Raw genomic sequence first — 21,962 nt, 5'->3', positions numbered from 1 at the left:
CTGATTATTATTCCCATCAGCTATCAAACCTGAATGAGGCACTTAACAAAAATGGACCGTCTTTAGTGAATATACGCAAAGTTTTATTTCACCACGACAACGCAAGACCTCATACTGCAAGGCAAACATTAGGCAAGCTGAACGAGCTCGGATAGGAGCTTATGCCGCATCCACCGTACTCTCCGGATATTGCACCTTGTGATTATCCCTTTTTCCGTGGCCTTCAATCCCATATGAGTAATAAGAACTACTCCTCAAAAGAAGCTATAAAAAGGGATATCGAAGCTTATTTTGGCTCCAAGGACAACAAATTTTTTGAGCAGTTAAATAAAAATTTGCCTAAACGTTGAAAAGACATTGTAAATAATGAAGGAAAATATATTATTGATTAATAAATACTTTAAGCATCTTTTTTATTAATTTTAAAACCACCTTTAAAATATGCACGAACTTATGGACTGACCTGATATTTGCATTATGAATTGTTGATATTAATCTAATGTCCCTCCTTTTATTAGTCTTAAATAAATATTTCCAGCAATATATCCCCCTGTCGAGCAAATTTAATTTCCATTATTTTTAATTTACAATATCTTTTTTTTATTCTGGAAAACCTAGATGTACACTGATTGTTCCGCATACCCTGATCGTATCTAAAAGTAATTTTCTTGCCAAATCTACGCTATTGTATAAATTGCCCATATATGATTTTTTAAAAAATCCATTACAGTTCTTTTGAATATAATTTCAAGTTTAAAAAATAGCCAGTAATAAAGGGGTTTCCAATAACAAGGTTTTCGAAACACAATTGGCCACCGAGATCTTCTGATTTAACCCCTTGTGACTTTTTTCTTGGAGGTCACGTGAAAGAGAAGGTCTACGCCAACAGCCCAGGGTCAATTCAAGAGTTCAAAGATGGAATTCGAGGACATAGAGCAGCCACTTTGCAATTCGGTTCTGGAAAATTTCATGAAAAGGATATTGTCCTGTAAGCGTGGTCGTGGTGGTCATTTGCCCGATGTTATTTTCCACTATTAACGACATACCTTCCTCTTTATAATGAAATAAAAAGCCGATCATTTATATTAAAAAAAAACAATTTTCTTTGAATATCAAAATAACACCCGAGATCCCTGTTTCCATATTCCAGTAAATTGCTGAAAACAGGAATAAACCACGCCTAATAACTACCAGGCTAGCTTAAGTGCCCTGTTTTGCAAGCGCGTTTGTTGCCTCGCTATTTGGTATGTTGCTTTGATCCAGTACCCATACAAGTTAAAAAACGAACTCCTCAGCCTTCCCGTTGTGGAATATGCATTAGTTTGCAATAGTTTTGGAATTGTTTGTATTTCCGCTAATGTGACTGGGAATGCACTACAATCTCTTGGCAAGACTTTTTTTATTTATAGCAGTTTCTGATAAATATAAAATCCTCTTATTAAAGTTCAATGCCTGCAAGGGCAATAAAGCATTTTCATATGTTAAATAAATATGACCCATTTATGACAATGAAATTTTATTGAAAACATGCACCGAGTATATATAATTAGTTCCGTTTTGCCTTAATTTATACTCATTTTCAGTTGTTAAATATTTAATTTAGTTTTAACATTTTTTGCTGCTATTTTTTTGTATTATTGTTGAAAAAACATCGACCACAATTAGTCCATTTCCCATATGACCCAATTTAGTTTAAATTATAGCGTGTTGAAAACTATAAAAAATAAGCGTTTACCAGGCTTTTTTGTTTTTAACTGCCATTATCTTAATTATGTCGTATGTAGTTGTTTTTTCATGTCAACGTATCTACTAAAAACTTTTACATTTTATAGTTTGAACATAGTGGGACTAGTCCCAAACTGCAAAAGCAAATAGAAAAAAGTGATTAGGTTAATTATAGTATTTGAAATATATAAAAAAGCAACTTAGTAGTATTACAACATTAACTACAATAAATATATACTTTTTAATTGGTTTAGCTCATAGCTCTTGTGCTTGTTTAATGTGGCTGTACGTACTGGTGCACTGAGTTTTATACAGTGGCCGAAATAACTATGAATACCCCTTGAAGAAATATTTTGTTATGGAAATAAGTCCGTAAGTCCTCGAATTTAAGATTGTACAAGTGTAAGCTAGCAAACCAGCGCCGTTAAAAATGTGCCGTTATCTTTTCACATGGCAAAACAATTTTCACTAATTGCGTCTCAGTTGCTTTTCGGATTTGACAAAAGTGTGCATACCACTAAAATATCCGCGTGTGTTGTCCTTCGTTTTAAATATTTCCCAAATTCGTAGTGAAAAGGTAATGGAAACAATCTTTTGGTGTTTATTTTACCTTGTATTTTACAACAAATATACTTTTAGCATATTGTAATGCCTAAGACTAAACTAATTGTTCAGGACCACAAAAATGGAATGGCGTATGGCAAAATTGCTGAAAAATATAATAGATGCAAGTCAACAATCCAGAGAGTTATAAAAGGTATAAAAAAAAAATGGCGGCTTTGCGAGCGCTCCAAGAACAGGTCGGCCAAGGGTTACCAATTCTCGCGATGACACGCAAATAGTAAGGGAAATTAAGAAAGACCCGACGACTTCAGCAAGGTTTATTAAAGAAAGTCTTCAAATTAATGTAAGCGAGCGAACAATTCAGCGGAGAATTCGTGAAGAGGGGTTTTCTAGTCATTACAAGATCAGGAAACCTTTCCTTAGCAATAAAAACATGAAAGCGCGACTAGCATTTGCCAAAAAGTACTTCAATATGCCATTGAGTTTCTGGGAGAGGGTTATATGGAGCAATGAGAGTAAGTTTGAGTTTAAAAATACAAAAAGAAAAGAAAAAGTGTGCGAAAAAGTAATGAGATTCTCCAATCAAAGTGCGTGCAAAGCACAATTAAGTTTGGCGGGGGAAGTGTGCTTATCTGAGGCTGTTTTTCCTATAGCGGTATATCAGATTTCGTACATATTGAAGGAAAAATGCCTGGGGAGTCCTACGTCAATATGCTAAGCACGTTCCTAGAGCCCTCGGCACGAAAAATGGGTCTTGGACACAATTTCATCTATCAGCAAGACAACGACCCCAAACATACCAGTCGCGTAGCAAAGGAATACTTTAGACAAAACTCAATAGAGCTTTTAGAATAGAGCCCGCTCAAAGCCCCGACTTAAATCCTATCGAGCACTTATGGCAATATTTAGACGAAAAAATCGATCCATCAAGTTGTCGCTCAAAGAAAGTAGAATTTTTTCAGAAACTGCCAGAGACCTGGAATAAATACCTGAAGAACTTCTTAAGAGATTAGTTCACTATATGCTACGCCGCCTGGCTGTAATTAACGCAAAAGGCGGCAACACTAAGTATTGAGTCATTTGCATAACGTGATTACTTTTACCACTGCTAGTAGGGTACAAGGGTATGCAAATTTTGTCGCTACAAGTTTCTGAGCGTTTATAAAAAAAAAATATGAAAACTATATTTTGTTTTTGGAATTGAAATATTTAGATTAGTGCTTTCATAATGTTACTATATTATAAATAAATTAATAAGTTAATCGAAATTTGAATGTTATAATAGAAAAAGAATGTTATAATAGGGTATGCATAGTTATGTCGGCCACTGTATGTAGATACCACACATCCGTTGACAAAGCACAACCCACGCACCCTTCGTGATTATAAATTTTGACGTTTAGTTTTTTTTTTAATTTCAACTAATTTTCAAACAAATATAGTTAATTCTTTAGTTTTAACTTTAAGACTATATGAAACGAAGTTCACAACAACATTTGGATGTGCTCTTCATTGGAAACTACACTTCTTCTACCAAGGAGGCTTTTGACCTTTCGCGAACTTTTTCAGCTCCAATTTTGAAACTGCATCAGATCCAATTAGTTAATTTTAGTTCTCTCCAGTTAATTGTTCATGCTATTTGGGATGGTATTCAGCAAATCAAAAGCTCATGGCATGTGAATGTCGATGGGTTATCATCTTTCTTGTCTATTCGTTTCTGCTAATTTTTAATAAATCGTTAGTTTGTGGACAATTCATAGATGCTTGGAAAATTACTTCCATCACAACAAGATTCAAAGCTGGGAATAAAAACGACATCGCGAACTATAGGCATATTTCCAAGCTTATATTATACTTCGCACTAAAACGTTATATATCAAGTAATCGGCTTGCAATAAGAGCCTTCAAGTTGATGCTGTTTATACGGATTTTTTGAAGGCTTCCGATAACATCTGCCATTCAACCTTAACTAAAAAACTAATAAGCTGTAGGTTTCTCTCTATTTCCCTTATATACAGTCTGTGTCAGAAGAAAATAATTTTTTTCTTGAAACTTCAAGATATATTTCGTTCTGCTTTTTGCTGCATAATAGCCAACTCAAGGGCTACGACGTCAGTGCTAACTCAGGTTAGTGTCGTTCGAAACTTTCCCGTAAACGCAATCAAACAAAAATGAGTGAGAAGTACGGGAAGCGTTTTGAGGCGGTATTTTTATGCACGCATTCGAAAGGGTCCAAATTATCTTACGCCGCAAAAGTAATTAAAAAATCAAAAAAGTTTGCTGATGACTTTTTCGAGCGCGGCTTGAAGCGAGGGATGACAAAACAGGATAAAGTGATCGTCCATCTTTTTAACCGGGACCCTTCTTTGTGAATACGCCAAGCACGATCAGTTCTCGCTAAAAAAGGAATAGATGTGATTACCAACACCATCGAACGTCGACTGAAGGAGGCGAACATATCCTACCGTCCCACATCATCAAAACCACTGCTCTCAGGAAAACACATTGAGAAACAGCAAAACAAGAAAATAGCGTCACAGTATTGGACCAGCCATCCCAGAGCCCAGACGCCAACTCCATTGAAAATGTGTAGGGAACTATGAAAATGCATCCTGCCGGATGGCGAGTTCATGATTAAAAGCAACTCGTGCGTCAAGTTTGCAAAATTTTACCCTCTTTGTCGACGAGCTACGCGGAAAAGCTGGTTCAAAGCATGAAGAAAATGCCAGACTATACTCGACAACGATGAAGACTACACGGTTTATTGAGTAATTGCGACTCGCAGTTTTGTAAATATTTGAATGTAAAAAAATGTTTAAATATATATCTTTTATACTTCATGAATAATCGCGGTTCCTTTTTTTTGACACAGACTGTATATTAAGTCGGACCTCTTCAATCCTGAATGTGTAGTTGTTGTCGATAATTTATGTTCTTAACCTTTTATTACCTCTTCCTGTATTCTAATGGGCAACATTTTGGGCCCATTGTTCTTTGTAATTTTTATTAATAACATATCGGAATGATTCCATTTCTCCACTTTCTGAGTTATATGCAGACGACTTAACATTTTTTAATAATGCTCTAACCCTGTCTGAGTCATACAATATGCAATCAGACCTCAACAACGTGGTGGCATGGTGCGATAGGAATCTACTTCAGCTAAATATTAAGATATGCACTCATGTATAATTCTCTATGGCAAAGCATTTAATCTCTACCTCATATTTTATAAAGAACTCGCGTCTAAATACTCTTAATGAAATAACTGATTTAGGAGTAATCTTTGAATCCACTTTTTAGTTTCTTAGTCATTTGAATTTCGCCATCACCAAATCGTATTCTATATTTGTCTTCATTCGGCGTTTTGCTTCCGATTTGAGGGGTCGTTACACTTTGAAGTCACTACACTTTGAAGTCTCTACACTTACTTCACTCGTATGATTCAAGCTGGAGTATGGCGTCTTTGTTTGGAATCCTTATCATCAGTGCCACAACGCATTTAAAAGAAATTTCTTCGTTTTGCACTCAGATCTTTGAACTTCACTGATCCGATTCCTTCGCATAATGCAAGGTGTGGATTACTAAAGTTAAATCTCTTTCTTGTTTTCGATATTATAAATGGAAGAGTTGACTCGCCTTTACTTTTAGAGCGCATTAATTTTTGCACCCCTCGAAAAAATCTTTGTTGTAATGATTTTCTTTCTGAGTATCCAGTTTTATGGCCCGTTTAGTATAATAAAGTTAAAGTTAAAGTTGAAAAATAGCTTTGATATACCAAAATTGAATTGGGCTGTGTGCCCAAAAGTTTTCTGGAAATTCTGATTGAAATTTGTTAATTTACTTGCACATTTTATGATTTTTTCTGAATTTTGTACAAATTTTGGAACTTTAAATGAAGTATATTTTCATTGAAAATTGATTAACAACAAATTTAAAAACAAAATTAAATAGCAAAATTTATAATCCCAAGGGGCATGAGGTGTTTTTTTTTTGTCGACGGGTGTACGTACATCATCTCACTATGAAGAGAAAAATTAGGAAGCGCCTATCCTGATACCGCTACTTTGCTCTCGGCGAACTTGACAATATCAGCTGATTTTGCTGATTGCTGACTGGTGCAATTCCGGATCAGTGTGACCAGATTATCATTTTCATAACTTGATTTATGTTGAAATGCCTTTACTTAGGCTTTTTTGTTAAATAAATGTTAATGGTTTTGTACAATGCTAATGAGAAAACAGCTATCTATATTTTTAAAATTTTATTGCAAGAGAATTTCCTAGAAAAAGCCGAAAAACACTGTTTTTTCGAGGTTATGTAACAAGATAAGGTACTTCTTTTTCAAAAATGTCATTATGGTTTCTTTAGTATTATCTGGTATTTTTATTTTAATTTTTAATTTTTTTTTCTTTAATGCACCTACATGGCTTTGATTCGTATTAGGTCAATTCAGCAAAGGTCTTTTTAAATTTATAAAACGGTTTTAAATACTAAGAAGAGTTGAGAGAAGAAGACGAATATTCTTGCATAACCTCAAAAGGAGTAAACAATGAGATTTGCACCTTCAAAACATCAAACTTTATAAGAATCAGTCAATTTTTAATAGCACTGAAATCTTCTCGGCATAAGCTTTAAATGCAAGAGGGGATTTTTTTCGTTTTTTTTTTCAATCATACAAATTGTTTTTTCATTCTTGTTTTTAATAGCAAACACCAAACTCAAAAATGTTCGCATTTTGGTTATAAAAAATATCTAAATTTATTTTTAAGAGCAAAGAGCTGGCAATACTGCACAACTACACTAATGTGGAATTTTTTAGTATATTTTTCAATCATACAAATTGTTTTTTTAATTTACAGTTTGGTAGCTTTATCTTAAAAAAAAAACGAAGCAATGACGAAACTCAAAAATTTTGGCATTTTGGGTATAAAAGAGACCTTAACTTATAGGGAAGAACAAAGGATTATACCGCACAACTGCACAAATGTGACGTCACGCACTCTCTGATGCGCGCAGTCTTGTTTCTATCATTTTTGAGTAATACCAATATGTCCGCCCGTTCACATAATATGCATAGATTCTGTCAAAACGGTGCCGGAAATTTCTTAATAAAAACACAAAATATTTTTAGTTCATAGAAATTTATTGCATCGCTTTAAAGTAGGCCCTTCGGATACTACGAAAATACAGCCCATGAATAACACAGTGATCAAAACGTTTTTCAAATGCATGTAAAATTCCTCCGCTAAAGTTTCAAGTTTGGCAAAAAATAATCAAAATTAATTAAGTCGAAACGGTAAGAAACGAATAATTTAAAAAATCAAACGCCAATTTCTTGGCATCACATTTTATTATTGATCATTGGCATGTGTGTATGTTTGTTTTCTATTTTACAGTTTCAAATCAAACCAAAATTTAAATTGCACAGCAACTTAATTCGTGGCTATACAAAACAACAAATACAGATTCAACAAAGCAGGCACGTCTATGCCGTGGGTGTGGAATACATAAAAAAATATACGCATAGTGTTGCGATTGGGGGAAAAAACTACAACTGCTAATAGCGTCTATCTGTATACGTATAAAAATGGCAAAAACTAAATCCCATTCACGTTTTTAAAGCCATTAATTTTATGGTCATACAGTTCGGCCATAAAAGCACTCAAGTGATAAAACAGCCAGGCGGCCGATCAGCCGGTCGACTGAATGATTGCTTGTTTGGTTAGAGTTTGCCATCTTGTGCTGTTACATGCACACAAGTATTCGTACATGAACTCGTAACCGTGTGAATGGGTGGGATTTGACATTTTAAAAAAGTCGTTCTGGCGCATCTCCATTTACCAACGATTGATAGTTTCACACTTTTATTATTTCACTATTATTTATCTACATACGATATCCTCTCTAATTCATGGCTCAATATGCACACGCACATACACATACATATATATGGATAAATACACACAGCAACGAACGAAAGAGCTGCTCCGGATGGCGTGCGGTGGTATGACAGTGAGGGGTTACGTACTTTTTATGAAGTAGAAGATAAGAGTACGTTGGTACTATGCTTGAAGCCGTTAAAATTAAATTATCGCGTGTATTGTTGAGACAATTTTTATTGCATTTTCCTGTAATGCTTCGCTATTACCTTTGCTTTCATGCGGCTGGCTTTCGCTGACACAACAGCAAAAAGGGTATCGAAAAACACAATAAGCAAAAAAACATTGCTTCGCTGCACAGCGGATGATAGTAATTAAGTGCTAAATAACAGAGGAGGACGGAAGGTAAAAAATCAAAAAAAGAAAGAAAAAAAACTGCGAAACAACAAAAAGAAAAAAAAAACGATTATCTAGTTTATTCGCACAATTGCAACACAAACATCATACAGCGCCAACAAATGGAAAAAAAATTAATAATTAGCACTTAAAGAGTAACAGCAGTGTGCATGCAGCAAATTAATGGTCCATCATTGCAACACGTTGACACGAAACAAAGTAAACCCTACGGAGAAAGTCCGAACTAGTGTAACAATATTTCTGGTGCAGAACTAGTGCCGTTGCGTCAATTGCGAACCACTCGCAAGCCACCTTGCGTATAGCGACATCTACTTACAGAATGTAAGAGGTAGGCGCAAGAAATTCCATTTATCCCATATTACCATTTTGGCGTCGTGTGATAACTATGACCTCTGGAAGCACGTCATCTGCTTTGAATTCAATAAATGTTAAATGTATGAATTTAAGGGGGACACTACTGTGATTTAAAAAAAAAAATCGATTGTTTTTTTGCATTTTCTTAAAGCAAATATATTCAAAAATATGTAAAAAAATGTTAACTTACAATCTTGAAAATTGACGAAGTTATACCCAATACAATAAGTGCAGGTAGTGAGTGACAACGGCCAATGAAAACTTTAAACGCGTTTTTCTCAAAACGACTTTTCTGGACACGGTGACCTCGATTTCTCGAAGACTTACGAACCGATTTTAAGTTTTTTTTTAATTTTTGTGCATGTATTGGCTACAGTCGTGCATAGCCGTTTTTAAAAATTCTAATAATTCCAAAAATTAATATTTTTCAAGCCTTTCGAAAATAAAAAAGGGTAAAATCACAAACTCATTTTTCAACCCGCACCTTTTTCTCCAAAAAAATTAAAAAAAAAACCGCCACGTACGACGATAGCATTGATGCATAGATTAAGATTTTTTTTTGTTTTTTGCTTTCAGATGATTTTTCACCGCTGTATTGTGGCCACCAGGGTGCATCAGTTTTTATGACGTCATTGCATTAATATTAATAACAATTGTAATTTTTAATAATTTTTAATAAAAACTTTTGTCAGTATAGTTGAGTATATGTTAAATAAATTATAATTTGTCCGATCCTCAAATAATCATCCCTACTTAATATATAAAAAAAATTCATGAAAATCACTTAATTTTCACGCGTTCACAGTGGTGTTCCCCCTTAAACAAATTAAAATTATTATTAAATTTATAAATTTAAGTACAGTCATAGGCACCCCGAAATTAGTTTAAAGGCGCCACATATTGAGTGTTGGCTATTTACTTACTTATTTTTGCATTCCAATTACTTATTATAAAGACATAATAATCAAAGTTTCCAGCTTTGCACGAAATTTATAAAAATTTGAAAAATTTTAATCAACTTTTTTTATTATGTACACTGTGTCATAATCCATTAAGTTTTAGCTTAGCAAAATGCAATTTCAAATATAACGAATTAACGCATTTTCTTGATATAACGAATTTTTTTAGGGCTTTCTAAGAGGGATCGTACGGTTTCTCCCGCGTGATGACGTGCATTTTGTATGAAGGTTGTGCGGTTTAACTTTGTTAATCTTTTTCTTCTGGAGTTTTCTAAAGTCACAGGTGTATACCAATAAGTCGCAATCATCTCATGCCCTCATAGTCAATATAACAGAGACCATTGTTATAATTCAGGCAGATTCTTGTAGTAGAGTCGTTAAAAACTATAGCTCTCCAATCCGTGTGGTCCCACAGCGGACAATGCAAGGCATCGTTCAAGCCATATGGGGCCATTTCATATACTACAAAAAGTTTTAGAAATACCTCTCAGAGACCTTCTACCCGAGCATCGGCATCCCCCTGGCAGTTGTTAAAAGGAAATTGCATAACTTATTTCTCAGAAAAGAAGAAGGAGACTGTTGAACATTTTCTCAGTAAATGTCCGGGCTTGGCATAGAATAGACGATTGAGGTCACATGATATCAACAGCTCTGGCTGGCTGTAGATATCTTCCTATTGCTGAATATCGTCATAATGGGAGTGCCAGAGTGGTATTTCAACCATTTCCCCTACCTTTAGTAATACCTCTCATATGTTGTTTTTTTACTCGATTCGCCTTTATGAAACAAACCTCTTTAAGGAAATACCTGGGACAAAAAATTCCACAAACTTGTCATCCGGATTCCACGATTTTTAATTAGAATTTCTAGAAAAATTAATTGTATGTTCAACAGCATCAAGCAAAAAATTATGAAAAATCCACAAGATTTTTTTAAAAACTTCAAACTCCAACATTCTTGTACTAAAATTCAATTAGCTTACCTGCATACCAACAAATTTTCACCAATAACTTAACTACAATTAAAAGATCTTATAAATTTCAGAAATATCAAGCGCTTTCACAGCAATAGAATGAATTCATACAGCTGGGTTTTCTTAAAAAAAAAAAAATTAATAATTGGCGCGTGCAGTTCTGTTAGGTTTTTCACCAGATCAGTGGAATAGTTCTCAAACACAAAATATTCACCAGAAAAGTTTCAAAAAATTGATAGTATACGTTTTTGAGGTTGAATACGATTTCGTTGTTGATTTGACCTTGTGGAGCCAGTTTAAGGTCAAATATATTTAGCATATCCAACAGAAAAGTTCAAAAAAATTGATAATATGCCTTTTTGGGGTTAAGTTAGATTTCGTTGTTCATTTGACCTTGTGGGGCCGGTTCAAGGTAAAATATAGCATATCCAATAGAAAAGTTAAAAAAAATTGATAACATACGTTTTTGGGGTTGAGTTTGATTTCGTTGTTCATTTGACCTTGAGAGATCAGTCCAAGGTCAAACATAATATAGAATATTTACCATAAAATACAAAATTAAATTAAGGGATGTATTCTTTCAAGACGCAATGACTTATTGATTTGAGAAAAGAAATGGCTTTAAAGCTTTCTTATGGCTCCTGTTTTTAACGAAAACTTAGACCTTTTCGAATTTAATGTTTTCTTTAAAACCTGGGCTATTTTGGAGTCTCAAAGCGAAGCAACTATATGTGAAACTTTTTATTCATATATTTTTACTTTCAGTCCTTAGAATTCATAGAATTGATGACTTCAGATATGTTAAGAGATGTTAGTTAATATTAGTGTGGGCAACGATGTCCGTATTAATATATTGTATAATATATCCCTTCTGTATCTGCATAATAAAGTAGGTAGCATCTGTAAAATGGACCTAACTTTGTTTTTGAATATTTTTTTTTATGCAACTGTCTAGTTCACATATGATTGACGTACGGCGCAATTTGCAAAAATTATAGATCGCCCTATAGGGTGATTAATTTTGCGCCACCGTATGCGTGCACGTATGCTAGCGTTTCGCTGGACTGTAATTTGCACTGAGTGTTCATTGGCTAGTTTTTTCAAGGAACAAAAACTGTATCTCTTTTTTTTCATTGATCTGCTATAGTCAGTTTAGTACCGAGTGCTAACTAAATACTATGTTAATTAGTATAGTATGAATTTTATCTAAAAAATTTAATAATAAAAAAATATATTGAATTTAGAAACAAAAAATTCAGTATATTTATCTAAAAAAAATTAAAAAAAATAAATCTTTAAATTATTAAGTTTTTCTCTTAAAATTATTGTATTTCCATTTACTTTTTCTTATACTCAAGCCTACAAATACACCAATTTTCAGACAAATTTAGACCATGCCCGAAATACTTGGATCTCTTCACATAGAATCGCTCTGATGCTTTAACATTTTTCAAAAATACGAGCATAATTTAATGAATCTGTAATATTATATATTCGAACTTATCGAGAAATAAATGCAAAGCATACTATATAGTTCTCATTTGACGAAATTAGTACGAGTTCCAAACTATGGTAAAGAAATGCTGAGGCTGTGCGCCCTAGAACACTGCCATTTAAAATTCATTAGTTGCTTAATTGAAAAGGAGAGGAAACCGGAACTAGTCATAGTTCCAAATTCACTAGAAGTACACTAGTGCCTTGCAGAGGAAATACAAATACACATCCAAGCTGTGAAGGCGCAAACGCTATTCGTTTCAAGCCGATTTGGTTCCATACGTACACGCCAAACTTTCGACAACCAGTAAGTAAGCAAGCGCATGAGTGAGTTAGGGAACTACAACAGTTGTTGCACGCAACGCAGGTAATCGCATGAAATGCAAATTATCGAACCTACTTGTACTATATTTATGTACATATAAAATCGACAATTAATGAAGTTGTGTAAAAGCATGCGATTCGCGTGCATAAAAGCTACGCGGACTATGACGCTGTGGAACGCGTGATGGAAACTTTTCTCTTGACGGCGAAACACGAAGAATTGAGAAAATATTCTATGGAATTTTCAGTTAATTAAACTATTTATAATATAATTACGAGAAACTTTTCTAAACTCGTGATAATTTTTAGCTTTGATTCTAGAATTAAAATAATAAGCGTTTTTCGTTTTTTTTGCCTTCAATGTATGGAAGAATTTCAAGTATGAAGTGAACTTGTGATTTTTCTTACTGACAAAGCATTTTCGAGTAATTAATTATAGTACTTTTAAATAATTTATGACAGTACTTTTTAATTAAGATAAGTAAAAGGCGTTTTTGTTTTTTTTTTCAAAATTTAAAAACAAGTTTTCGATTCGCAAAACGTTTCGCACCGTAAATTTACAAGCGTTAAAAGATAAACTCTTCTATAAGCATTTGATGCTAAGCACTCGGCCCGCATAGTCGCACTCGTAAGCATTTGAAAGTTTTTGTTTCAAATTATTGTAACTCTGAGCGTATGCAGTAAAGTGACATTCGTAAACAACTATTATTCGTATAGAAAATTCAATTGATTGTGAGTGCGAAGAATTTGATTAGAATATTCTTAAAATCCGAGTCTATTAGAAGTGTTATCAAATAAATACGCTTTTCTACCTTTCTAGTGGAAAATAATTATTTATAAAAAGAAAAAAACTTTAATAAAAAATAGAACCCAACAGTTCCCAAGACAATTTTATTTTTTATTTTTATTTTTTAAAAGTTTTATTTACTTAATCGCGTGGAAGAAAATTTAAGCCTTTCGGTAAGTTTTTAATTTTGTATCTTATTTAACTGCTTGCTAACCCATTGCGAGGTCTCTTTTCAATTTGCATATGTCTGTCCATCTAATGCGGGGCGATTTCTTTGTTCTAGATGTAATACGCTGATTGTGTGCGTAGCAGAGTGTTCGGGTGGATCTGCAATTTTTTAAGATATTTTTCTCTACTACTTTTGATTTCATCATCGACCGTGGGTATTTGAAGAACGCTGCTGAGATTGTTCTAAGTATCTCGGACTTTACTCTTTGTATGATATGGACGTTAGTAGAACAGGCAGTACACAAAACCTGTACACCACACATCCAAATTGGTTTTGTAATTGAATTGTATACTAGGACTTTGTGGGCTGGTTGTAATGCGAAGCGCAAATTTCCTTTTCAAGCCAAACTGAGTCGAAAAACAGTTTTTTTAATAAATTCTTTGTAGGCATGTATGTATATGTATGTATTGTATAATAAACTTTATAGCAAGAAGTAAATAAATAGGAGATTCAAACTTTTTTTGTAATTAATTTTTTTTTCTAATATTGTTATAAAATGCTTTTCTTGCATAAAAATTTTGCTGGGACGTAAATAATATTTTTCGTATAATAAGACAAAGAGCAAACCGTGATTTACTAATATTTTTTGTTCAATAATTACACCGCAGTTTTTAAAGAATTTGTTGATTAGGGTCAATGAATATTTCAAAAAAATCGGTGGTAAACTAACGAGCATAGAAGATATAGCCAATGCTTTTGTTACTCTAGAATCACCTCAATTGTTGACTACTTTTTCCAATAAGTCTGCCCCTATGGCGTCAATGCTAGCTTGAATATTGCCATAAATGGATTGTTCAGCGCGCTGTATGGCAAGTTGCGATGTCTTGTTGGAATCAGAACAACTATTTTGTTGTCGTCGCTGTTTAGCTGATTAATTTTTAGAAGAAAAATTCAGTCGGCATAGCTCGATAGCGCTCGCAATTCACCGTAACGGCAGCTTATTCTTAGTTAAGGACTAGTGCCCTATGAAATTCGCGAACAAATTTATTTTTTTTTCAAAGTAAACTTCCACAATTTGGAAGCGTTGATCTGGCGTTAAACGATTCATGATGATTTTCCAAACCTTACTGCACAGAAATTCAGTTTACCATTCTCAGCTGTCAAACCATAGTTAGTGATATCGATAGTTTTCATGCAGCTAAAAATCACCCGATGTAAACAATATTTTTTATAAAAAAAAAAATTGTGAGCATTGAAATTGTTGAATTTTTTTTAATTTTGTATAAAGTATGAAACTGCAAATGACACAGTTTCTGTTGTCGTATAACGTATATTTTTATATAAAAAAAAAAAACGAATATAAAAAAATAATAAATAAATGCCATCGTTTTGTTTTGGTGGGTGAGGTAGGGTTAAAACTGCCTTCGCACTTATAGCGACCGTCGTCTACTGCGTCGTGTGGTGCGGCCACTAAAACTATCCCTCCTCTCCTTCTGGGGGGACACCCTTCAAGGAACTGCTTTCTATATTACTTCGGGATTCTCACACCCTTTTTTGGGAGTTTGGCCGAGGTCCTCTTCTTATTTGCGGTGTGCGTCTTGATGTTTTTCACAAAAGTGGGGGCATTAAGTTTTATGCCGCCTCCTCCATGAGGAGCTTTTCCGTGGCAGAAATACAGTGGGACGCTATTAGAAAAAACGCTTCTATCATTTGGTGTTTCATGCAAGTAGATTCAAACCTGTGCACTTCCGAATAGTAATCACGCCCCAACCCATTCGGCTACGGCGGCCGCCGTATGTCACTTATGGTGTATGCAAAGCTCTAATTTAACTGAAAACTAATTTCCTCTTCTTTCAAACACTTTTCTTCGCATTTATTTGCTACTGAATATTCTTGTGAGTTCTACAATAGCAAACTCACTTCGACAAGTCAAATGTAACCACACTAATTCCATTACGTTTCATTTGCTTTCAATTTTCAGATAATCCGAACGACAGGAAAAATGTTGCGGTAGCTGATGTTGATTTTCATTTGAGTTCGATAGTCCGAAGCTAAACGAAATTGGAAACACAACTACAACAACGCAGCAATAAATGTCAATTGAACAAACGACAAGCCGCCAACCTAGAATAGCCAACAGCATTGCAAATATCCAGCAGCTAAATTAGTTTTAAAACAACGTAACGACGTGGCTGCCAATGAAATTGGGGAAAAACTCACACCCTCTGGACGGAGGCGAACAATAAATGTTTTATGCAACTGAACAACTGAACTACTGAAATCGAAAATCGAATGCCAATCAACCTAACACAACAACAACAATTACAAAATCAACGAACTCGAATAATATCGTGTTAACTAACAAATGAACAATGCTTGTAGATTTACATACTTACATAAATGAGTACTTAGATATTTGTACAAGCGAAAGCGTGTGTGTGTGTGCTTGTATTTGAATCGAAATAAGCAGAGCAGTCTAAGCAATTATGTATGTACGTCAGCGGAACTGTGCTGATTTAAAGTGAGCTTCACTGGCTGGCAAACCACGGAACTGCTCTGGAGCAACAACAATTGACTATGCTTAGTACTACTACTATTGCTGCTGCTGCCGCTCCAGTACACTTAATAGCCGGGCATCGAATGCAATCGAATTAAATTGCGGAAATAATTTGAAAAATAGATAATAAGTAAGCAAGAACCAAAATTACAAAACGCAAAAACAAAAATAACGAATATACAAATATATAATAAACCACCTTTCATTACGCGCTGCTGCGAAGCGAGCAAGCGAGCGACCGAGCGAAGGACAAACTGTTGATTGCGCTTGCAACAAAGCAAGCTTTTCTCCTCGCCCATCCTCACTGCGCTCAGCAATTGACAAGCGCTGTCACGCAAAATGACATTCAAATTATTTCGACGCGGCTCGGCGCGCTGTTTCGGTCTGCTGTCCGCATTTGTCACGATCTTACTCTGCCTTTACTACATTTCCATGGGCCAACAACAACAAGAAACGCTTCAGCAGGGCAAAGACACGACTGCCGCGCTAAGTAGCGGCTTTGGCGGTGTAATGACGACCAGTTTGAATTCACCGTTGCAACAATTGTTTAAAGCCAATATGCATAATGCTAAAGTTAAGAATTTGCATGGTGTAAATGAAGAGAAGCATGGCGTACAGAGTACGAGTGGCAGTGGCGCCACCACGAGTGGCAGTGGCGCCACCACAGCGCAGCAGTCGTCAGCCACAACAGTATTAGATGGTGGTGGTGGTGGTGGTGTCGGCGGCAACATTGATGTGAACGATGGCATCGACATGGCCGTCAATGGCGCGCCCACCAAGAACCCTGATTGGGGTGATATTTGCTATGTGATGGATGAGAGTGACACGAATATCACTACGAATGAGGAGTACGGGAAATTTGATTTCCAGGTAATAAATTACTGTTAGAAAGAAGAGTGTAAAGTAAAACGAATATTTGTTGTTGCCGAAAATTATGCAATTAGTACTTTTACCTTCCACTATATACTAATGCATGTATGGGCTTACTAGGATACTTTTTTTTTACAGCTCTGAGCTTAGTCTATAGAAAATTGTTTTTAAAATAACCAAATTAAAAATCCTTTTTACGCTCATGCAAATTGGTCGTTGTAGGAGTTTATACATTCTCGCCTATGGGTCATAAAGCTGCTTGAGCTACTAAGTAGAAACATAAATAAGTCGTAATTTGGCTTGGTCGTAAGCCTTTATTAGGTTTTTGCCCAAGCTCTTCCTCCATCTTTTGCTTGTCCTGCAAGTGGATATATCTATGCCATAAGTTCTGTTGCAAGTTAAGTCCGTTATAAGTAGGAAATTATACTGTTTTTTTTAATAAAGTTAGTTTTATTTAATAATGTAAATATTAAAAAAAAAAAAAAAATTTTAATTTTCATTCAGAATAGTAACAATTTGCTTTTACATTAGCCTTTAAGCCACTTCTGGGTGGTTTTTGCCTTATGGGCTGGAGCGGAATTTTGCCAGAAGATCCAACGTGCTTCATTGAAGAGAGTATTGCTCAACTGGTTCACCACATTTTCTAAGACATCCTCCTGGTTCACTTTTTCCCCGGTCTTAACCCCTTTTTCGCTGAAATGAATAGATGTAACGCTTTTACAAGGCACTCCCCACCAAACCATTACGGAGGCTGGATGGCGGCCACGCTTATCCCTTGAAACAACATTTTTTGCGCCTTTAGAAGTTTTAGCATAGATTTAGTCGTTTTGTTCATTAAAACCTTCTTCAACAGTGAAAATTGTTTCATCTGTGAAAATAATATTTTCATAGCCGCGGACTGCGTGCCACTGAAGAAGCTGCTTGCATCTGTCTAATTTTCTCCAAGCGCGTTGCCAAAAGATGACCAGTTGAGCAACGGAAGGCTTTCATGTAGAGATCATCTCTTATTAGTTCTGACATGGGTCTGGTCGATATATTAATTTCACTGGACATGAGTTTCTGCTTTCTAAGTGGATTGCTGCGAATTCTTTCTCGAACGGCTTTTATGGCTGCGCCGGTTCCAATCACGCGAGAACGACCAATTCTTTTTATGTCTGTCACTTCAGACGTTTGGGAAGATCGATTGATCGTGCGGTAAACAAACATTCTCGAAATAAAGGGTGGCGCAAAATTAACCATTCAACTTTTAAAAAAAAATTATTTTGAATGACGGAAATCTTTATTTTGACCCGTACGTGCTTCATTGCTTGTCTGTTTGTATGCTGCAGCTGTCTAGCTCACAAGTGTCAAATATGATTGCCATAGGACGATATTTCCAAATATTATAAATCTTTCCATATTTGATTAATTTTGCGCCACCTTCATTAAGTTTTTTCAGCAGTTCGTAAATCTAACTTGCACTTTTACAACAAATCGATTTCCATAGCTCCCCACTCCATTGTTAACAAGCGAAATTTGTCCCGAAGCTGAGTATAATTTATGAGTAGACAATGCATACGAACAAAAGCAAAAATAACGGAACTTTTTTCTGCGAATTCGCTCTCGCTGTATGCATTGTAAAATTTGTCAAAAAAAATTGTAGCAAGACTTAGTACACTTCTAGGCCATCTCCAAGCTGTGTATGGTTTTTATGAAACGTTTTTTCATAGCATAGCATCTTCGGAGGTCTGTTTATGGCTGCTAGGTAGCGGTCGCTATTAGAAAAAAAGTTTCTGTAATTTGGATCATGAAGACCAACTGGCAGCACCAAAATGACTGATTACACTAGTTTAAAAATAATATTTTTTTTTTTTAGTAAAAAATCAGACCATCCCATTCCTATGTAAAAACGGTCGCTAAGTCCGAATATCCACCTAATGCATTCTCCAAATGTTTAAAATGGCTTTGATCTACTTTTTTGTTAATGCAAAACTGTTACTTGGCGATATCTCGTAATCTACATCACAAAAAAAAAGTATATGGATTTTTGGACTCAGCGACAGATTTTAGGATTGGAATTCGATGGTCTGGTTTTTGGGTAAAAAGTCTTTAATTATTTGTAAATCAGTGTAATCAGTCATTTAGGGACTGCCAGTATGGTTCATGGGGTTGTTTTGGCTGTAAACTATACCTTTTCAAATAGTACTTCAGAAACCGAGAAATGCACTTCAGAATAGTCAATTGTACATCAGAAAATGCAAAATTTCCTTCAGATTAGTCAATTGTACAGTTGTATTATAAAATAGTTTGTGGTTTATGGGGTAAAGAATACATTACCAGAAATAACTTGTGTCTGCAAAACGGACAAAACTAAGATTCCACAATTCTTTTGAAAGTACTGCATTTAGTAAAAAAGGCTTAAAGGTAACATGCGGACTATACCCTTTCCGCTTTTTGCTTAATTTGCAAATCCCGCACTTACGAGGACCGTTTGAAAAGACCGTGCAAAGTCAGAGATGTGGCACTACTGGCCCTTATCATCATTCGTTTGAATGGAGGGAATCGAGTGATTTTCTTTTGTCCTTTCGCAAAATTAATAGAAATAGAGCTCCAACTTGTTTCACATCCCGCCTATACTTCTGACTTGGCTCCCTCTTATCTCCCCAATTCGAAGAAATGGCTGGTCGGAAAAGGTTTTTATGAGTGGCTATTTTTCACATTATAACAGCGTTGGACGAAGTGTATCCCGGGCGTTGTCGGGAAAGGCTCTCTTAGTTGGAACCACTTATTGACGTGACGCGGCAGTTGGTGGAGCGATTTTGGCAGAGTCATTTAACGTGCTAATACTTTTCATCCCGATGGACTAACTTTACGTTCAATTCCGTAGTCCTCGGACTAAATTTAGTAAAATTTAATTTAGTAAAATTAGTACAAAAGAAAAAATTTTAATTTTCGAAGAGTGAAAGTAACACTAAGTAGCACGGGCTCTCTTTCTGTTAAATAAAAACAAAAATGGTTACCTCCGGCGATTACCTCACAAATGTCAAAATTTTGTTACGAAACGCAAGAAATTACTAAACAAGTACCACAGCTATCACCTTAAAATTCCAAAAAAGGGACTGAACAATTCCTATTTCCAATTTCACGCTTAGTAATGTTTAGTACACAATTTAAACACTTCGCTCAGAATTTGATTTTAGATGCCTTCGATTCGCCACTTCCTTGCTCGCTATTTCTGAGCTCTGCCCAATTCACAAAAAATGTGCATGCCACACCAGCAACAAAGTTGGATTATTCCTCACAAAACTAGCTCAACTCAACATTTTCACAAACAAATGTAATTTTATGCAGCTCTTTGCCAGCGCTACCAAGATATGTTTATTTATACCAATTGCTTCATCTATTCGCCACTTGCTAACGCTTGGGAAAACGAAAAAGTCTTTTGTTTCCGATTTATTTCTGCAAACATTATTTCGTTGTCACTAGAATTACTGATTCGCTTACTGGGCGTATCCATAAGGGTTCACGATATCAGCTTATACTTCCGATTTCAGCTAATACTTCCGTGGCGCCAGCTTCCTCAGAAACTTGTTGAAGTATCATACAATTGACCTTTTGAAAACCATTTTACCGTTTCTGAGGTATTATTTATAATTCTGTAGTCATCATCATCATCATCATCGCGATTACTGCTCAGGCTGAGCTTTAGCTTCATCCACAATCCTCTTCCAATTTGCACGGTTTATAGCAACAGATCTCCACCTCCTAACTCGTAGCCTTTTCAGGCTATGGCTTGGTCAAGCCAGGTTAACTTTGGACGTCCTCGGACTCGGGTCATTAGACAATTCGTTGAAAAAAAGATTTTTGGGGGCGACTGTCTTCCACGCGCACAGTGTGCCCTAACCATCGAAGCCTTTGGGATTTAATGTATTTTACGACGTCTTCTCCCTGGCATAAGCTTAGCAACTCATCGTTGTAGCGTATTCGGTGCGTTCCATCGTTGCAGCGTATGGGGCCAAACACCATTCGGAGTACTTTTCGTTCGAAAACTCTTGAGCCACTTTCGTCTTTGCTTGTCAATGTCCAGCACTCACAGCCGTAGGACAGCACTGGTAGTATTATTGACTGGTAGAGGCGGAGTTTACATTCACGCGTGAACAGTTTGGATAATTCTGCGTAGGTACATTTTATACTTTCTAAAGTACAATTCCCTACATATTTGAAAATTTCCGCGGCAATCAATCAGCTTCTGCGTCTTTGTTAGTGTTCAGTCGCCATATTGGTATTTGTACTTTGTTGTAATCGGATAGTGGAACGCCGTATAAAATTTTATGAAGAAAAGATTTGAGTGATCTAGTTCTGTTTGCATTCTTAGCTTATCAAAGATTTTAGTCGCCTAATGTTATAGTAATTAAATCAGTGTGATATTTTACCTCTTTCGTTATTTCTATATTTGCAGCCTGAATGGATTCACACAAAAGAGTATTGGGATCGCGGCTTTGAAGAACGCTTTGAGGCACAAAAGAAAGATTACAAACGGCCGCCATTGAAGGTAGGTAAAATTTTACATTCGACCTCTTATTTATTTCGATTCCCAGCGAATACTACATTATTCTTATACCAATCAATTCTGATGGATTCAAAAATTTTGACTTTTGAGTTGTCGGAATGAAATTTGATCTTAATACGAATTGAATTGAAAGTAAAAGTAAAAAAAAAATGGAGCGGAATGTGAAACTAACTTAACCGTAATGAAAACTCTCATGCAAAGGCGTCAATTCTTATAAAAATTGGTTTGCATATATTTTTTAAACCGAAAAATTTAATAATTTTGAAATTTATTAAAATACAAAATTGTAATATAGAATGATAGAGAAATATCTTCCGTTATTATTCACATTTTTATAA

At 35.2% G+C, this 21,962-nt stretch overlaps 1 protein-coding gene across 3 annotated transcripts in view; it reads left to right on the top strand.

Annotated features, from left to right (window-relative positions):
• The window catches only part of LOC129247585 (alpha-mannosidase 2), a 131,997-nt gene that overhangs the window by 95,645 nt on the left and 14,390 nt on the right, over positions 1 to 21,962 (top strand). For all 3 annotated transcript variants that reach the window (XM_054886775.1, XM_054886768.1, XM_054886783.1), the window contains 2 exons: positions 15,630 to 17,075; positions 21,514 to 21,606. In XM_054886775.1, coding sequence (XP_054742750.1) covers positions 16,545 to 17,075; positions 21,514 to 21,606 — 624 coding nt within the window. In that variant the 5' untranslated portion in view covers positions 15,630 to 16,544. The remainder of the gene's footprint in view (positions 1 to 15,629; positions 17,076 to 21,513; positions 21,607 to 21,962) is intronic.

Source organism: Anastrepha obliqua, chromosome 1 (assembly GCF_027943255.1).
Source record: "Anastrepha obliqua isolate idAnaObli1 chromosome 1, idAnaObli1_1.0, whole genome shotgun sequence".
In the NCBI taxonomy this organism is placed as follows: domain Eukaryota; kingdom Metazoa; phylum Arthropoda; class Insecta; order Diptera; family Tephritidae; genus Anastrepha; species Anastrepha obliqua.
Note: the sequence above shows the minus strand (reverse complement) of the source record. Positions and strands in the feature narration are given on the sequence as shown.